This window comes from Tachypleus tridentatus, chromosome 9, assembly GCF_004210375.1.
Source record: "Tachypleus tridentatus isolate NWPU-2018 chromosome 9, ASM421037v1, whole genome shotgun sequence".
NCBI classification, from domain to species: Eukaryota; Metazoa; Arthropoda; class Merostomata; order Xiphosura; family Limulidae; genus Tachypleus; species Tachypleus tridentatus.
This window is the reverse complement of record NC_134833.1, coordinates 57,411,893-57,432,658: the sequence shown is the minus strand read 5'-3', so window position 1 is coordinate 57,432,658 and position 20,766 is coordinate 57,411,893. Positions and strand designations below refer to the sequence as shown.

General features: G+C 30.3%; 1 protein-coding gene across 3 annotated transcripts in view; it reads right to left on the bottom strand.

The window, feature by feature from the left end:
- LOC143225291 (uncharacterized) overlaps positions 1–20,766 on the bottom strand; it is a 222,701-nt gene that overhangs the window by 146,990 nt on the left and 54,945 nt on the right. For all 3 annotated transcript variants that reach the window (XM_076454431.1, XM_076454430.1, XM_076454432.1), the window contains exon 3: positions 16,007–16,318. In XM_076454431.1, the coding sequence (XP_076310546.1) occupies positions 16,007–16,318 (312 nt within the window). The remainder of the gene's footprint in view (positions 1–16,006; positions 16,319–20,766) is intronic.

Below are 20,766 nucleotides of genomic sequence, written 5' to 3'. Positions count from 1 at the left end.
GTCTTACACTGCTTAGTTATGGAAGGCTATCGCAGATAATCTTCGTGTAGTTTAGTGCGATATTAAAAAACAAACAAGTAAAAATTCAATGAATCACCAGCGAGGCGATCGTGAAATATGAAGAGTTACTTTTAACTGATCAACTGTTATTATCGACTTAATGTTCTAGTTTAAGGCTTCTTCCGCTTGAACAGAGCAACCATGTGAGCAATATCTTGTAAGTACTGCTGCTTATGCCAGTGTCATATTCGTTGAGACGGGTGTGCTGTATAGAAACTGTAATTTAAATAAAGTTGAATCCAGTAACTCCTACCCATCCAGCTTTCCAGATGGACTGTAGCCGAATATTATGGGACTTTTCATGGGCTTTTGATTATGGAAAGAAACATAGTTTGTGCTAAAATATCCATCCTCATTAGGTCACGGAGCGAAACGTAGATTGAAGTTATTTACCATGCATGCCACGCGACTTCCAGCGCGCGCAACAGTATGGTCAATATTTCCATACATGTCATACAGAGGCGGATGGAACAACCAATTAAGCATTTATTTTTGTGTAAAAAGAGGTAACGTCGTGCATCAATTACTATTCCCATCGTAGTTCCGTGTAATTGAATACTGAAGTGCAATAAATTTCGTTCTGAAAAGTTAAAAAACAGAAGAACAACAGTGGTTAAAATGTCCATATTTTCATTTCACCTCAGTTATTTTTTCTTCAATCATCTCCATTACCTACAGGGTCTTGCAAAAGTATTCACCTCCCCACACACAAAATTTCCACATTTTGTTGCCACTGAGCTTGAAACTCTCAAATGAAATTTTATGTTTAGAATCTGAATAATACTCCAAATTTAGAAAGGTACAAAAATGCTGATATTACATTAGTAAATTAGATTTTCTAAGAAAATCAGAGTATTCTTAATTGCATAAGTATTCAACCGCTTTCCTACTTTCAGGTGCAAAAAACATTAGTTTGAAAGGTTACATAATTAGTCTGATGGTTGCTGTCTGTGTGTAATTAAAGTAGTTTAAGTTGACTTTAGAGTGAATGGGATCTGCTCAAGCCACAACTCACATAGTGATATAGCAAACCAACCATGAAAATTTAGGGACTTTCTAAACAAGTCAGGGAAATAGTGATAGAGAAACACAGATAAGAAAAAAATAACAAGAAAATTTCAAAGTTCGTGATTATCCTTTTGAGTATAGTGACGTCCATCATTAAGAAGTGGAATGTGATCCATGCCACCCAACCACTATCCAAATCAGATCACCTTTCCACACTAACAGGAAATTGGTTAGGAAAGCTACTGTGAAGCTAACAGTGTTTTTGAAAGATTTACAAAGTTACATGTCTGAGGTGGTAGCCAGTGTTCCTGTATTAACAGTATCCTAGTCTATACACGAAACTGACCTGTGCATGAGTGAGTGTCAAGAAAGAAGCCATTAGCAGAAAAGAATCATCTTAAATCTCGTATGGAGTTTAGACAAAACATGTAAGTGACACTGTAGACGTGTGACAGAAGAGTTTGTGATAAGATTAGACAAATATTGAGGTTTTGGTCTGAATTCAAAGCGTTACGTCCGGTGCAAGGCCATCACAGCACATCACCCAGTCAACATCATGCCAAATGTCAAACATGGTGGTGGAAGCATCATGTTATGGTTGTTGTTTTTTTCAGGATTAAGGGGAAGATGGATGGTGCAAAGTACAGATGAATCTTAGAGGAGAACCTGATTGAGTCATTAAGTCAGCCGTGAATCTAACACTGAGTAAATATTCACATTTAAGAAAGACAATGACATGAAGCGCACACGGTCAAAGCTGCATTGGAGTTGGCAAGAGTTGAATATTGCAGCCTATCAACGATCCTCAACGAAATTGTCAGACTTGGAGCTATATTACTAGGAACAATGAGCAAATTTACATCATATTATTGTGCAACCGATCCAAAAAGACAGTAATTTCTGCCAAAGGTGTTCCCACCAAGTACTGACTTCGGTGACTGAATAATTAAGCAATCAACAAGTTTTACTGTGTATATTTTCTTTGTAGGTTTTGCTGACATTCAACCTCTAATTCATACATAACAATGTTAGAGATTTGAATAAAAAACAGATAATTAAAACATTGTTTACATTATTTGTATTTCATTAAAATGTGCCATTATTGGTAGGTGGTGAATACTTTTGCAAGACAGTGTATCAACTAGAAGGTATTCTCTAAGCATCCTTGTTTTAACTTTATCAACTTATTTGTAAATTTCTGACAAACGTTTAGTACTTCGAATTTTCAATTTTATACTATCTAAATCACAAACTATATCATAACTTCAATTATACAGTTTATTGGAGCGAAAAACAATTATCTTTAATTTTTCCTAGTGAAATATGTCATTTTAAAGAATCTTCCAATTTAAAAAAAAAGAAAAAGATATCAAAACCCCTCTTTTCGTTGGTAAATATTTCCTAGAACTGTCATGTTACCTATGATACATACAACCCTGGTTGAGCTGTATGTCTTAGTGTTCAGTTTGTTCTTTTTCTATCTAATTACTTAAATTGAAGACTCATCTTTATGTTTTGAAGGCTGGAAGTATTGAACTGCAAATGGTCACAACACATATACACATTTTTTGTTGTAAACAGAATGAATAAACGTAAATTCAAATAGATTATTTTCAAATGGTATGTCAAACAAACACAAGTCTCCCCTTTCACTAGAAAACGACAGAAGTAATTTTATTTCTGTATCTCTTTACTACCAAAATAAACTACATTTCGCCAAATAGGCTTGCTTCATTAAGTAAAAACGATCATTCGTCGGAGGAATCCAGCGCTTAATTAGTTTCACTATCAATTTCAGGATTGAAAGACCAACGTTTCTGCACCAGAAGGAATCTCCACGCTGTTACCGACTGAATGCACTTAGGTAAATAGCTCGAGCCAATGTCTGCAATTTGAATTTAAAAGATCCGTGCGTCTAGTGTAAAGATAAGGGTCTGGTCAGAGAATGATGATATGGAACCAGTAAAAAACGTTTATTGATAAGACCTTGTGCTGTCTCTGGAGGCACATTGACAGGCCTCGTTCTATACGACTTCTATGGCAAAGAAGTTTTACGGTTAATTTAACACACAACTTCATTGAATAAATTGTCCTGTTGATTTCTTAGAGACACAGTGTGTATAGATATATATATACATTAGAATTAGAAAAATAAAACCGCGTTCTTAAAAAGTAATTGATTTAATACAAAATATTCAGATGTTAATCTTCAAACATACTTTACATTTTGCTTCTTTAATAATAATAATCATATCTCAACGATAAGCGTAAAGGTTTATAACGTTAAAAACCTGGTTTCGATACCGGTTGTGGATACAACACAGATAGCCTATTGTATAATAATCATATCTCAACAATAAGCGTAAAGGTTTATAACGTTAAAAACCTGGTTTCGATACCGGTTGTGGATACAACACAGATAGCCTATTGTGTAGCTTTGTGATTAACAACGAAAAATTCTGGTATAAGAAGCTATGCAAAATTATTTAGTAAAATATAATTGCATAAGATTGATTGGTTGTTTAAAATTAAGCACAAAACTACACAATGGGCTATCTGCGCTCTGCCCACCCCGTTTCAAAACCATATATATAAAAAAAGCTTAATCGAAAGCCTTCAAAACTGCTTTCTCTGTCTTGAAAGTTCATATTACAGGTGAGGTGAAAAGAAAGAGCAATATAAATGGCCCAGGAAATCACGGCGACAATTAGTGTTATGACATATGATCTTACATTTTGTCCTTCGAATACCGAAGTTTCTTCAGGATGAAAATGACGAGAGTTTACATCGAACTTAAGTACTTGTCTTTAGCGAGATTAATTATCACGTAGTTTCAAAACGCACAACTGGTTAACTGAAATGAACTAAGTTACGGAACGTTCTTAATTAACTGCCCAGTCTTACTAATGTTTTACATCAAGCCGTTAACCCCTCCTGCTGAGACCCAAGATCTTCAATGTATCCTTATGGCCAGATAGTTAAAATCATTATCACTTTAACAGGCAAGTTTCGTTATTCTCACGAGACTTTACCATTGAAAACCTCATGAAGTAGCTAAAGCTACACATTGCTATTTAGTAGAAATAATAATGTTTTAGAAACGATTGATAGTGTTTTGTTGTAATACCCCTCTCACATAAACATATCTTAACGGAATAGAACTTTGGATGAAAAACCTCTAGTTAGAAACACTAGCCAATGCAAGAATATATATATATATATTATACATATTCTTTCAGGACTAGTTTATTCGATTATATTAGCTGAAAAAGATTTATTGACTTAAGTTGAACTCTTTGTTGATCGTTAATATTCATTGCTTTCGAAGTATTTGCCCTTCTACCTTGACTCTCAGTGGATACATTCAGTTTACTTAAACTCTTAATGGTTAATCTCTCTTTACGTTTGGCATCAGACACACATGACAGAAGTGGCTTTGACGTCGATTCATCTACATTTAGCACATAACAAAAGGGATGCACTAATTCCATTTTATAGAAAGTTTACTTTTCAGTGCTTTGAAGGACCGTAGAGAGTGCTGCTTGGGGACCGTCACGTGCACACCTTGTCGACATAAATCCTGATTGGTGGAATAACTGGGAACATAACCATCACCAAGGTGATTATAGTAATATAAAGATATTCACTAATATTAAAAACGCATTCAAGGATAAAATTTGTATTTTAATGAATCCCGTGAACATATTAAGTGTACAATAAAGGGAACCGTTCTTTAAAATGTATTGTGACAAGTGTGTGGTAAAGTTAACAATGTTACTAAACAATGTGTAACACATGTACAGTAAAGCTAACAATGTTTTTAAAAGTATTGTGATGAATGTACAATAAAGGTAATAATGCTATTAAAAATGTGTGCTAGCTGTAGAGTAAAAGTAAAAACGTTATTAAACATGTTTGTAGCAAGTGTACAATAAATGTAAGTTTTGTTAAAGATATTGTGACATGAGTACAATAAAGTTGACAGCTTTATTAAACATATTGTGACAAGTGTACAATAAGGGTAATAGTTTTATTAAACATTATAACAAACGTACAATAAAGGTAACAGTTTTATTTAACATTTGTGACAAGTGTACAATAAAGAAAACAAATTTTTTAAACAACGTGCGACAAGACTTCTATCAAACAAAATATTTAGTAAATCATTCTGCTACCAATTTTAAATGACAAATAAATTCGTTTTATATAAGTAAAAGTGGTGGAATATTATTTTTAATTCAACTAAGTTGGAAAGTGATTGTTTTATTGAGTTGTTAATGAAAAATGCAACGAACTAAATCTAGTGTTTCTGATAAACCTTAACCCGTGTTCAAAACCTGCCCAAAACAACAAATTCCTCACATAATAGGTCAAATGTTATACAAATCTTGAACGAATGGTGTTAAGCATGGAGACCAGGAAGGACATACACAAGAATCTGTTCCGAAATATCTCTCTCTTTCTTGTAATTCTTGTATTATCCCATCGTTATACAAAAATCAGGTGTTAAAAAACATGCATCTCATATCTTACGATGTCTATAATTATAAGATTTATTCGCGAGTTTATAATAGTTATGTGCTTATTGTCCTTCCAAACGGCTTATATACATAGCGTTCAGAAACTACGACAAAAACTTTAGCAAACACACAAGATCATATAGAAAACATGTATTAAACAGCTAAGTCTATACCTATATAACCTGCAATACACTCGGCTTGAGGGAATCATGTTGAATATCTGACCCCATAGATTAAAAGTTATAAAAAATAGGCACGCCTAGTATTAACTCTGAAGAAAGGTGTGTTCCCAAACTTAAGTATTTTAAATATTGAACTCTCTATACACCACAAAAATAACATTATGTAACACAACTTTTGTTCCTGGATAGTGTGCGTTATTTCTTAATTGCTTATGTTGTAAAAGTACAGAAAATGACCATTATTCCCTTCAAACTTTGCTTTTGTGATCTGGATAATGAAATTTAGAAATTAACCTATTATCTTAGTAAAAACCAGCAGATTTGCAAATTTTCATTTACATAAGGTATGAATAAAACGACATATGAATCAAGATTTACATGTATTTGTACTAAAGTTATACAAAAAATGCTTAGAAGTGAGTAGTTTTGTAATGTAAATCACTTTTACGTATCAGCCCCGAAATATAGTCTCCCATCACGTTTTCGTTATACGCTCCCAGGTCACAAAAGCAAAGTTTGAAGAGAAAAATAGGTCTTTTCCATTTACTTTAGGCATAAGCAAATGGAAAATAACACTTTCTGTCCAAGAACAAGAAAAAGTAAACATTTTGTCACATAGTGTAATATAATGTTATCAAAAGTAATAAGGCCATTTGAGATGTCTTATCATATTTATAAGTATTAAACTCTCTTGTCCGGTTTCTAATACTCGTGTGCGAAACCTTACAACTGCCGTTCTGTTGGAAGACAATGTCACATTGAGATAAAATGGGTAAAATTATTGAAAACACGTAAATCAATTGTTAACTGAAAGAAACTCAACAAACACGTCAGTTTTAGTTAACTTCACATTTCCCCCTCTCTTTTTCAGTTACACTGAAGTAAATTTATTGTAAGATCTCTTTAGGGCAAATAAGCGTTTGTGACAAAGTTCTGCGCATATGATAAAGGTTTTAGTAGCATTTGTTTTTTTTCATCATTTCGATATGAACATAGATAATATATAAAGACAATTCCCTCTCAAGACGTCCTTTATTGGGTCGTTAGGTCGTGTACGGTGCAGGCTACGTTTCCTTTTCTTTGCTCTTTCTAATTAGCAAGACTACACTAATTGACCAGTTCTTTATCTCTTGTGTTGTGATGGTTTTGGTCGTGACATTTCAATAGCGAAGAAAACGTAGCGGTAAAGGCTGAGTTGTATATTACTGTATGTGGTTGCTGAAGATGCATCATGACAAGTATATGCACGACAGTGTAAACGTTCATATAATGAAAAGAAAATGATAAACGACACTGAACGTGATGCTGATGTTGTCATTTTAGGGAAGTTTCTCTTTTAACACAAACACGAAACTGAAAAACTGGTCGTTAAATATGAACGTTTGAATGATTTCGTTCCGTTCTGCACGAGAAAACACGCGAAGCACCACAGTGTTTGCCTTATTATAGGGAAAACATGAGAAGCCAGGGATTTTACAAATAATCAAAACGGGTGTATGTCGGTAGGGGACGTAATTACCTCAGAACGGTTTCATTTTCTTTTATTGTATGACCACGAGTACCTATAAATGAGATGCACTAAAACACGTCCTCTGAGATAATTCCTTCCTAAAGTTTGAAGTTCCATTTTTACCTTGTTATTTTCTTCGTCTCTTGGTATGTTTTTTTATTTTCTTTTTCATTTTCTTTTACTGACTCAACCGATAAATAATATGATACGAAGATTCCAGTTTTTTTTTTTTAAGGGCTCCTTCTGCATATCCTGTATTAGTTAAAAACGGGCAGTCTACAATTACCTATTGTTTACTATCGAGAGCAGTGTCTTCATACTGATAGGGTACATCTTTATACATGGATTTAGAAGTAAATCATGCCACAAAAAAAAAGCTCATATATAAGTAGCATAGTTTCTCATAACCTACACATTAACTAGCTTGTAGAAAAAAACACACTTAGATGATGTAAAGTCTAAAAATATCGCTTTCATTATTTTATTCGAAATAGAACATTTGTTTATCGGGTAAAAGAAAGCATGTTAGTCTTAGCTTTGTTGCGATTCTCTGGGGTCATTAAGTAACGTCCAGTTACACCTAAAATGGTCCATATTTATGTTTTGCATGCTTTTGGATTGTACGTGTCACAGATGTGACATGTGGAAAATGTATTCTACAATGTACAGCACCTGACAGCAACATAATAATTGAACCACTTTCAACAAGTTCAAGACTAATCGTGTGTTGGTCTGACAACCATATCTCAAAATTGGTTAACTTATATTCAGTTTGATCATACACATAGGTAGGTTTAACTGCCATATCTCAAACCTGGTTAGTTTGTATTCAGTTTGACCGTACTCATACGTAGGTTTAACTGCCATATCTCAAAACTGGTTACTTTATAATTAGTTTGAGTATAATTGTATGTAGGAATGACCACCATATCTCATGAATGGTCAGTTTGAAAAAAACAAAGACTGAAATAAACATCATTTTCGTCTATAGAGTTTATTTAACCTTTGCTGGCAGGTATACATACATGAATTATCCTTATATTTTAAACAAATCAATGTCCGTTACACGCAAATTTCGACGATCTAAAGAGCAGAATATCCTATTGATCTCAAACCACAGTATGTATGGGGACTTTTCTTACATTCAAAAAATAATCGATATTACTTGCTCTGAAAATTGTTAGAATTTCCCCTATTATGCCCAGTGTTGAGATCTGAAATGTTTTGTTTAATCATGTATCCCCCTCACATTTCCCCTGATTGAACATGTTGCTCACATTGAATCACGCAACAACTCCAGAAGCAGGCCTTAGGTGCGTGAGTGTGGAACTGCATATATGTCAACATTAATAGCAGACGTGGGCCTAACTTTGCATATTTTGAGCTCTCTAAATATAGGTTTTAAACGTCATTAGAGACTAGATGAAAGTAGCATTATTATTTGTACAACCGGCATGAAAATTAAAGTTAATAAAGGCAACATGGTGCACGTGCTGAATGTACATTCAGTTAGTAGAAACACGTTTAAGCAGGTAAACATGTCTTATGCATAATACAGTAAACAAACATGCAAATAAACTTGTCACGAAAACTAGTAAATGTACACCAAGGCCGTAAATATAAATTTAAACTATGAGTTTCAAATGATCGTTTATAATACTATTTTCAATAAGAGACAAAGCGCGAGTAAGCGTACAGAAATGGATCGTATAGAATCATATGAATTAAACTCTTTATGAAGAAGTGAAACAGAAGAGGTTTCGACTACAATCAATTGAAAAGGGGAAATAAACTTATTGTTAACAAGAGTTGGTGAGTTGTTTTGAAAGATAACGCATAACAATACACAAAATGGTACTCTTCTCAGTGGAAAGGCGCTAAACTATTAACAAAGGCTGTTTTTGCGTTTGTAATCAACTCTAGAATATAATTGGAATAAAGAGTAAGTCCGTTTAAGATACAAGTCTTCAAAAACAGACGAAAATTTATGTGACTTTAAGAAAAGTTATTTTGGGAACTCTTTACGACTGATTAGGAAAAATGAAACCATCATCTTTCATAGCATGATTGTAGCTTAAAATGATATTAGTAAAATTTATCAGTTACATTTTAAATCTTCATTTGTATTTCGCATTGTAACAACAGCACAGGTACAGTGAGCTATAAAACTATAACAACAAGCCAGAAAACAGCATTCAAAGGCTTTGAAGTATGAGATACGCCAACAAGTGCTTTAGACAAACAGTTGATGAAGAAGTATAAGACACTTCAACAATGACTTTAGAGAAACAGTAGTTAAGGAAGTGTGAAGTATTCCAACAAGTGATTTAGATAAATAGTAGATAATGAAGTATAAGGTACTTCAATAAAGGACTTATTCCAATAAACACTTCAAAAATTAATAAATGATGAACTGTAATACATTACAACAGTAAAAGATTTAAATAAAGAATAGGTAAGAATTTAATACAGAAGTCCGGCAATAGCTTTAGATAAATAATAGGAAAGTAAAGATTAGATATACCAAAAGTTCTTGACTTACAGTAAATAAGAAAATATAATGCATTCCAAAAATAGCTTTAGTTCAATAACACATAACAAAATTAGAGAAATAACAACAAAAGCTTTCCTTCAATAGTAGATAAGAAAATATGAGGTGTTCCAACAATAGCTTCAGTTCAATAATAGATAATGAATTATAATGTATTCCAACAATAGCTTTAGATAATTAATAGGCAAGGACATTTTAGATATACAAAATGTTCTTGATTGACAATAGATAAGAAAATATAATGTATTCTAACAATATCTTCAGTTCAGCAATAGATAAGGAAATAAAACGTATTCCAATAATAGTTTTAATTCAATAGTAGATATCAAAATATGAGGTTTTCCAACAATACCTTTAGTTAAAAAATAGATAAAAAACATAATGTATTCCAAAAACAGTTTGAGATAATTAATAGGTAAAGAAATTTTAGGTATACCAAATGTTTTTAATTGACAATAGATAACAAAATACAATGTATTTCAACAAAAGCTTTACTTCAACAATACATAAGCAAATATGACGTATTCCAATAATTGCTCTAATTTACTAGTAGATGTAAAAATATAAAGTTTCCCAACAATAACTTTAGTTCAAAAATAGAGAATAAAACATAATGTGTATTCCAAAAACAGTTTTAGATGATTAATAGGTAAAGAAATTTTAAATATACCAAAGGTTTTTAATAGACAGTAGATAAGAAAATTTGACGTTTTCCAATAATAGCTTTTATTCAATAGTTGATATGAAAATATAATGTATTCCAACAAAAGGTATTCTAACAATAGCTTCAGTTCAAAAATAGATAAAAAATATGAGGTATTCCAACAGTAGCATCAGTTCAATAGTAGGTAAGAAAATATGAGGTAGACCAACAATAGCTTTAGTTCAATAATAGAAAAGAAAATATGACGAATTACAACAATAGCTTTAGTTCAATAGAGAAAATATGTGGTGTTCTAACAATAGCTTGAGTTCAACATAATGTATTCCAACAATAGCTTTAACTCAATAGTAGATATAAAAATATGAGGTATTCCAACAATAGCTTTAACTCAATAGTAGATATAAAAATATGAGGTATTCCAACAATAGCTTTAACTCAATAGTAGATATAAAAATATGAGGTATTCCAACAATAGCTTGAGGTAAGAAAAAAAGATATTCTAATAATAGCTTCAGTTCAATAGTATGTAAGATAATGTGAGGTAATCTAACAATAGCTTTAGTTCAATAGTAGATAAGAAAATATAATGTATTCCAACAATTCCTTTAGTTAAATAGTAGTTAAGAAAATATAATAAATTATAATAATGGCTTGATTTCAAAATTAGTAAGAAAATATGTGGTGTTCTAAGAATCACTTTTGTTCTACAGTATATAAGAAAATATAATGTATTTCAACAATAGCTTTAATTTAATAGTAGATAAGAAAAAAAGAGGTATTCTACGAATTGCGTTAATTCAGTAGTAGATAAGAAAATACAATGTATTTCAACAATACCTTTGGTTCAATAGTAGATATGAAAATATAATGTATTCAAAGAATAGCTTTAGTTGAATAGTAGATAAGAAAATATGAGATATTCCAACAATAGCTTCAGTTCATTAGTAGGTAAAAAAAAGGTATTCTGACAATAGATTTAGTCTAATAATAGGTAACAGATATGAGGTATTCCAACAATAGCTTTAGTTGAATGGTACAAAAGAAGATATGAGATAGACCAACAATAGCGTTAGTTCATTAGTATTAATAAAAAATATGTTGTTCCAACAATCGAATAGTTCAACAGCATATAAGAATATATAATGTATTCCAACAATAGATTTAGTTCAATTGTAAATCATAAAATGTGTGGTATTCTAACAATAGCTTTAGTTTAATAGTATATAAGAAAATAGATATATTAACACAATACCTTTAGTTAAGTAGTAGATGAAAAATATAATGTATTCCAACAATAACTTTACCTCAATAGTAGATAAGGAAATATAATATATTCCAACAATTGATTCAGTTCAATAATAGATAAAAAAATATAATATATTTTAACAATAGCTATAGTTCAATAGTAGATAAGAAAACATGAGGTGTTCGAATAATAGCTTTAGTTCAATAGTAGATAAAAAAACATGAGATATTCCATAAATAGTATTATTTCAACAGTAGATAACAAAACATGATATTCTGATAATAGCTTTAGTTTAACAGTAGATGAGAAACATAATTTATTCCATATATAGCTTTAATTGAATAGTAGATATAAAAATATGAGGTATTCCAACAATAGTTTTGTTCAATAGCAGATAATTAAATATCATGTATACAAACAATAGCTTGAGATCAATATTAAATAATAAAATATATTGTATCTCAAAAAATGCTTTAATTCAATAGTCGATAAGAAAATATAAGGTATTCATACAATAGCTATAGGTCAATAGTAAGCAAGAAAATATAAGGTATTTCAATAACAGCTTCAGTTCAATAGTTGTAAGAAAATACGTAGTGTTTTAACAATCGCTTTAGTTCAACGGTATATAAGAAAATATATAGTCTTCCAATAATAGCTTTAGTTCAATAGTAAATAAGAATACATGATGTATTCTAAAAACACCCTCAGTTCAATAGTAGTAAAATAAATATAATGTATTCCAACAATAGCTTTAGTTGAATTATAGGTAAGAAAATACATCGAATTACAAGAACATCTTTAGTTCAATAGTAGATAAGAAAATATGTGGTGTTCTAACAATAGCTTTAGTTCAACATAATGCATTCTAACAATAGTATTAATTCAATAGTAGAAATGAAGATATGAAGTATTCCAAAAATGTATTCTAAAAATAGCTTTAGTTCAATGCTAGAGAAGAAAATATAATGTATTAGAACAAAAGCTTTAGTTCAATAGGAGATAAGAGAATATAGTGTATTCCAGCAATTACTTTATTTTCATAGTAGTAAGAAAATATGTGGTGTTCTAACAATCTCTTTTGTGTAACTGTATTTTAGAAATTTAATGTCTTTACCCAATAGCTTTAGTTTAAGATTAGATAAGAAAATACGAGATATTCGAACAATAGCGTTAATTCAGAAGAAGATAAGAAAATATAATGTATTCCAACAATAGCTTTAGTCCAATACGATATAACAAAACAAGTAATACTAAAAAAAACTATCATTAGTTGAGAAGTAGATAAGAAAATATAAAATAAAATAGCTTTAATTCAATAGCAGATATGAAAATATGAGCTATTCCAGCAATAGCTTTTGTTCAATAGTATAGAATGAAACATGATGTAATCCAACAACAGCTTTAGTTCAATTGTAGATAAATAAATATGAAATATTCCAAATATATCTTTAATTGAGTAGTAGATAAGGAAATATAATGCATTCAATGAAAAGCTTTATTTCAATAGTAGGTAAGAAAACATGAGGTATTCCATCAATAGAATAAGTTTAATAGCAGATAAGAAAATATGATATTATAAGAATAGCTTTAGTTCAACTATAGATAAAAAACATAATTTATCCCAACAATTGCTTTAGTTTTATAGTATATAACAAAATATAATGTATTCCAACAATAGCTTTTGTTTAATACAAAATAAGAAAATAAAATGTATTCTAATAATAGCTTTAGTTCAATTGTATGTAAGAAAATGCGACGAATTACAAGAAAAGTTTTATTTCAATAGTAGATAAAAAATAAAATGTATTCTAACAATAGCTTTAGTTCAATTGTAGGTAAGAAAATATGATGAATTACAACAATATGTTTATTTGAATAGTGGATAAGAAAATATGTGGTGTTCTAACAATAGCTTTAGTTCAATATATTGTATTCTAACAACAGCTTTAATTCTATAGTAGATATGAAAATATGAGGTATTCCAACAATAACTTTGTTCAATAGTATATTACTAAATGTAGTGTATTGGAACTATCGCTTTTTTTTTAGTTGAAATGGATATAACAAAATATAATGTATTCCAACAATAGCTTTAGTTGAATAGTAGATAAGAAAATATAATGTATTCCAACAATAGCTTTTGTTCAATAGCAGATGAGAAAATATAATACATTCCAATAATAGCTTTAAACAATAGCAGATTAGAAAATATAATGTATCCCTAAAATAGCTTCAGTTCGATAGTAAATAAGAAAATACAATGTATTACAACAATAACTTTAGTTTAATAGTAGATAACAAAAAATAATGTGTTCTAAAAGTAGCTTTAGTTCAATGCTAGAGAATAAAATATAATGTATTCCAACAATAGTTTTAGTTCAGCAGCAGATGAGAAAATATAATGTATCCCAACAATAACTTCAGTTCAATAGTAGATAAGAAACTATAATATATTCCAACAATAGCTATAGTTTAGTAGTAGATTAAAAAAATATAAGGTATTCTAACAATAGCTTTAGTTGCATAGTAGATAAGAAAATATATTATATTCCAACAATAGCTTTTGTTAAATAGCAGATGAGAAAATATAATGTATTCTAACAATAGCTTTAGTTTAACAGTAGATAAAAATGCAACGTATTTTAAAAATAGCCTTAGTTCAACAATAAATAAGAAAATGTGACGTATTCCAGCAATAGCTTCAGTTCAACAGTTGGTAAAATGTGTGATATATTCTAAGAAGTCATTTAGATTAATGGCTCTAAAACAATAGTTAGTAATGTGTTTTTATCTAAATTCGTGCAATAAAAAATCATTACTAAGTATAACATACGTATGGAAAGATTTTGTTAAGAAGACGAAAGACAGTTGTTTAGTAAAATCAAGTCTGTTTTATAAATATACACATAACATGTAATTCAAATTGAAAAAGTCCTTAATTTTATCAATAAGAATTATTTTAAAACTTATGTTAAACATAGTAATAAAGACAACATTATTTGTCAATAGTAATCCTTCAACAAGAAGTGATAATGGAAAGTAAGCTATCTCGAAGAACAATGAAATAAGTATGAGAAGAATTATTATCAGTTGAACAGACATAATCGATAATCCCAGGAATCGAAAGTTTGAGAAATATTGGTTTTTAGATTAAGGTGAAAAAAATCTACTTCTTACGAGAATAGACATATATATTGGAATTAAATCATATTATGATTGAGCCTAAATTTTAGTTTATAGTTTGGTTAGCCTAATATTTGGAAATAGGGTTGCAGTTACTCTTTGGCTGACTTAATGGTTAGGTTGGTTGTTGTTAAATGCAAACCTGAATAATGAGTTAGCTGCGTTGTACCAATCATTGATATTGAAAACCATTATATGTGGGGTTGTTTAAAAAATGGAATTAAGATATTAGTTTAACTTACGGTTTACTATTTATTGCAATGATTCATATTATGATTGTCGTCTTTATTGTAAATAAATTGGTGTTCTCATTAGTGTCATGGTTGAATTAATTTATGAACTTAGAATTTTATTTCGTATTATGGTTATAGATAACCTAATTCTTGAAATCAAAATTTTAGTTTGTGTAAGTTGACCTGATACTTGAAAGTGAGTTTCTTGTTTCTGTTATCTTTGATCTGTTCATGAAAAGTGATATTGTTATTCGTAGCGTAACTTACACTGAACAATAGATTTATATTTATATCATGATTGTACACTAATTTGAAACATCTCAATTTCTACTACAGTCACATATCCATTTCAAATTAATTTTGAATGTGATGATTTGTTAGTCAAAGTCCTATTTTCATTCATACCCTGGTTGATCTACGGATTTTAATGTGATTTCTGAAGTTAATTAGGTTTTAACTTCAAGAAAATGGTTCATCATAATAGTGTTATTTAAAGCAGTTTTTATGAACATATATTTTAATAACCTTAGCATTAGGGTAAATCCTCAAAATAATTAAAAATGGAACTCGGTGATAGGAAGTCAAAGTAAGCTTTGTCGTTAGCAGTTCTTTATAATAGTTAGTTTACTACAAATTAAATCATCTGTCTCACCTGGAATGAAAGATTACATTATAATATTTATTTTTGTGTGAATTAAATACTTTAACTTGTTTCACTTGGAATGATATATTAGATTAAGGTATATATTTTAGTATGAATTAAATTCTTTAACTATCTTATCTGGAATGAGAGATTACATTATGACACTTGTTTTAATATGAATTAAATACTTTAATTTATCTCACCTGGAATGTAAGGTTTTCTTTCGACTCGGACATAATCTGTTCCTGGTATTTCAATGAAGCATTCAAAAATAGTTGCTTCAGTGGTTGAAAGTTCTTTTATACTGAAGATCTTTCTCAGTTCAATATCAAACACTCCCTCACGAGGGACAATACTAATTGAAGCCCCACCGACAGAACGAGGAACAGTCTTTCCAGGTTCGGACACGAATAACTCAATCTGTGGTCTAGGAAAGAGGCCATTTGCTGAACAAGACACTTGGAGATCGTTTGGCGAGGTCAAGCTATGGTTCACCAAAATTGTTCTGGCTGGAGCTAAAATAGTAGAAGCATTTATATTTCAATATATTATCTTTAATATACTACATCTTTTGTTCGTTTTCATATTAATAACTGTTCTTATTTTAAATATAAACTTTAATATAATTACAGTTGACCACAGACTTCAGAAGGAGGACTTGAACTCGGGACCTCTGTCTAAAAACCCAGTCCTTTACTACTTAGCTAAGAGTAGAAGCTATCGGTATTACTGTTAACCAATAAAGTCCCCTGCAATGAACATAATAACCATAAGACGTTAACAACAGGCAATTAATGGGTTGATTTACAACAACCCAATCAAATTATCGGATGTGTATCCTAGGCTTACCTTTAAATAGCTAAACTAATTTGTGGCACATTTTCCCATTTTTTATTACAAATTAATAAAACACGAATTCAGTGCTTACAAGCACAAACTCTGATGAAAAAATATAAGTGTAGAAAATTAGATTTTGTACTTTCAAATATTATTATGGTACGACATCATGGTACTATGAATACAAAATTATGATTAGAATAATATAAGGTGATGTTGTTAAGAATATAAAATCATGGTCCAAAGAATATAAGATGATAGTGTTAAAAATATAAAATCATGGTCCAAAGAATATAAGATCCTGATGTTAAGAAAATATCGTCAGTAGTTACCGTGGCACGTGACAGGCAGAAATTATATTGCCAAAAAATTGATCAGCAGATTTATTTCTGCCACCAGAGGGTGTGCTGCTGAGAGCATGTTGATAGAGGCATATTGCCACAAAGTGGAACTAGAGAACTCGGCTGTCTTAGGGCCATATTTCCACGAAGTGGCATAAGAGGACGTATTGATATGATGATCATACAAATTAGTTTCGAAAAAAATCAACAGTGCGGGAGGTAGATAAACGTGATTTCAACTTTATAGTAACATTCAAAGTCTTAAAGTTAATAATTTCATGTAATTTGCCTGACGTAGTATTTACAATTAGCAATATGGAAAACCTTTTTGTAGCATTATTAGTTTATCAGAAAAACATTAAGTCTGCTATTTTAATCTTATCAACTCAATAGTTTTGCTAATAAATTACGTAAATTTCACAAAGGCGGATGGTGTTTGTACCGACGGATATTTCAACAGAATCATAAGGTCATTGTATGGTATCTCAACTTGTGATTATGTCATCAACGTCTAGATTTAATTATATATCCTAAAGATGTAAATCTATTATTTGCGTTTCTGTATCAGTTTAGCATAACGATAAAAACGCTCTTCACCAAATATTTCTTTTTATTGTAGTTAAATTTATTTGTATTACAAAGTTGTACACAGTTTCTATACTTCCATAGGATTAGATACAGATTTCAACGTGTCTCAACTCATGTTGTTTTTATTTATAAACTTTACTGTATTACATTCTGTAGGGAGGTGGTGTTGCTAACACATTTGTCTTACTGCTGGAAAGTATTACCACACCCAACATTTCATTTTATGAATATTAAATGAGACAGCAAATTCTGTTTTTTATGATTTAGTACACATTTAACATACTGATTATAGTTTTCGCTTCTATATTTATTTTGCATAACCTCCTTTTATATTTTCTGACTTTTATATATATAAAAAACTTATTTTTAATTAAATTATATAATTAATATATAACACCCAAATCTCGTAAAAAGAACGTTTATTTAAGTCTCATGTTTAGCTTTATAAATTGCTTTGGTCCACTAAGATTTAAAGGACCTATGTAAATAGTTACTTATCTTACCTTTATCAAATCGTGTATTTTAACAGATTAGGTATAATTCTGAATGGTTTCTACCGGAATATATCAGTAGAGATTTAAACTAGCTTTCTCCTGCAATAGACGTTGAGAGATAAACGTCTGTCTGACGTTGTATACTTGTCTGTCTGACTGAACGTAGCTGACAGGCTCGATAAACTTTGATTTTAGGAAGTACAAAAGAAAAGGAAGCTCACCACATGATCAGTCACCTTCTTAAGATTGTCTGAAGTCAGAAAGTTTTGTAACACACAAACATGTGTATATAATACCAGTTTGTAACAATATGTAGGAGACTAAAGTTATGAAACTTTAAAAAATCTGTCGACAATCCTCATATTCTATTCCTGTATCTTTTATATAGAAACATGTATTAATAAAACTTAAAAATACACTAATATGTAGTTAAGTAATCGTTTAGTATAAGAACTATTGGATTAGTTTTCATAAAACTCTTGTACATTATGTACATATTACCACTTATTCATTTCAGTATGTAAGATTTTTAATATAGTTTATGCACGAAGACGTTAGTGCACAATTATTGCATTCCACTGAGTTCATCACGCTTTACACAAAAATATTTTACACTAACTATTGAGCAAAATTAAGCTGTTGCCAACATACAGAAATTAGACATTTATTATATAAATTCTTAATAATGTGTACGCTGAACAAGAACACCCTATTTTATAAATACTGAAGAAAGAATAATGTGGACAAATAAAATTGAATTGTTCATAATCAAACTATCTTTGATTTTGAAAAAAGTATTCTAAACTACATTTTCCGAATATTTGTAGACTGACCTTGTCTGAACTTTTGCCTAATTGCTGTATTTCGGATGCAGTGTAATTTTACTGAATAGTTAGGGTAAAATGATTTTGTTGTAAAGTGTGATAAACCCAGTGGAATACAAGAATTGTACACTAATGTTTTCGTTTATAAACTATATTAAGAATCTTACGTACTGTTTATCTTTCATTGTTTATTGCAGGAGAAAGTTAATTTGTATCTCTACTGATATATTCTAGTAGAAACCAATGGATTATGTCTAATCCATCAAGAAACATGATTTGATAAAGATAAGAATAGTAACTACTTTCATCTATTCTTTAAACCTTAGTGAAAGCAATCAATTTGTAAAACTAAACGTAACATTTAAATAAGCGTCTTTTTCATGATGGATAGATGTTATCTACTAATTATATAAATTAATTAACAATAAGTCTATTACATATAAAAGACAAATGCAAAAGAACGTCACGCGAAATAAATATATAAGGAAAACTATAATCGATACATTAAGTGTGTACTAAATCTTAAAAAAAACAATCGGCTGTCTCATTCAATATTTATAAAATGAAATGTTAGGTGTGATAATACTTTCCAGCAGTAGCAAATGTGTTAGTAACGCCACCTCCCAACAGAATATAATACAGTAAAATTAATAAATAAAAGTAATAAACATGAATTGAGACAAGTTGAAATCTATGTGCAATCTACAAAAGTATGGAAACTCTATCGAACTTTGTAATACAAATAAATTTATAAATGAAAACTACATTAAATGAAATGTTTTGGAAAAAGACTTTTATTGGTATGCCATACCAAGAGAAAAATACAAATAATAAATTTACACCTTTAGGATATATAATAAAATCTAGACATTAATGACATAATCACAAGTTGAAACACCTTCATGATACATTGAACTATCTGCCCATATAGACACCAACTGCCTACAGTATCATTACCCTTAATAATACTATCAAAGTAAATAAACATCATCCACCTTTGTAAAATGTATGCAATATATGAGAATAAAATATATGGCTGATAACATTCATAGAGCAGATTTAATGTTTTACTCATGTATCGAAAGTGTAATAATAAAAGCAGTGTTGTAGAAAGTATACTAAATTACAAATTAAAAATTTTCATTGTTGGTATAGATTTGATTTCACGTTTATCTACATCACCTTCTGATGGTTCGCTCGCGAACTATCTCCAATTTCATCATACCAACGCCGCCTCTGTTCCCACTTTGTGGTCTTAGCAATGCACACTCTGATAGAAGGCAACTTATGTTTTCAAATGTCGTGGTAATGTAACAACTTCTGACTATCAAGTGTCATGGCGGCATAAAAACGTCTGCTTCCCATGGAGGCATAGCAACGCGATTTCTGGTTTTACTTCATAGAACTAAAAAATCATCGTCTCGACCCCTTCTCTTATTGCTTGCGGCTGACACACGCTTTGCCCTCTGGTGACGAACTACTCAACAGTTCAGATACATACTAGGGTCTTCTATCCTCTTAGTTACCATATACACCACTAGGAATCATTTCATATCCCCTTTGAGATTGAAAGTTGGTACGAACTGAAAATTTGTGTGATAGTAATCGATAAAATGAATTATTGGCTAGATGTTGATCTTCCGCACCACCAAACTCAGCCTTTTATTTTTAATATGACAGATAAAAAAATCTTAGATTTTGAAGTTCAAGTGAACGGAATGAGCACCACGTCGTCTCTGTATTTGTAATGTCTTGGAAAATATATGAAATTTACAATGTTTTTAATCTAGTAATACAATAATATATATCTGGTACAACCCCAGCAAACATCAGTACAATAAAATATGTCTGATATAACTCCAGTAAACATCAATACAAT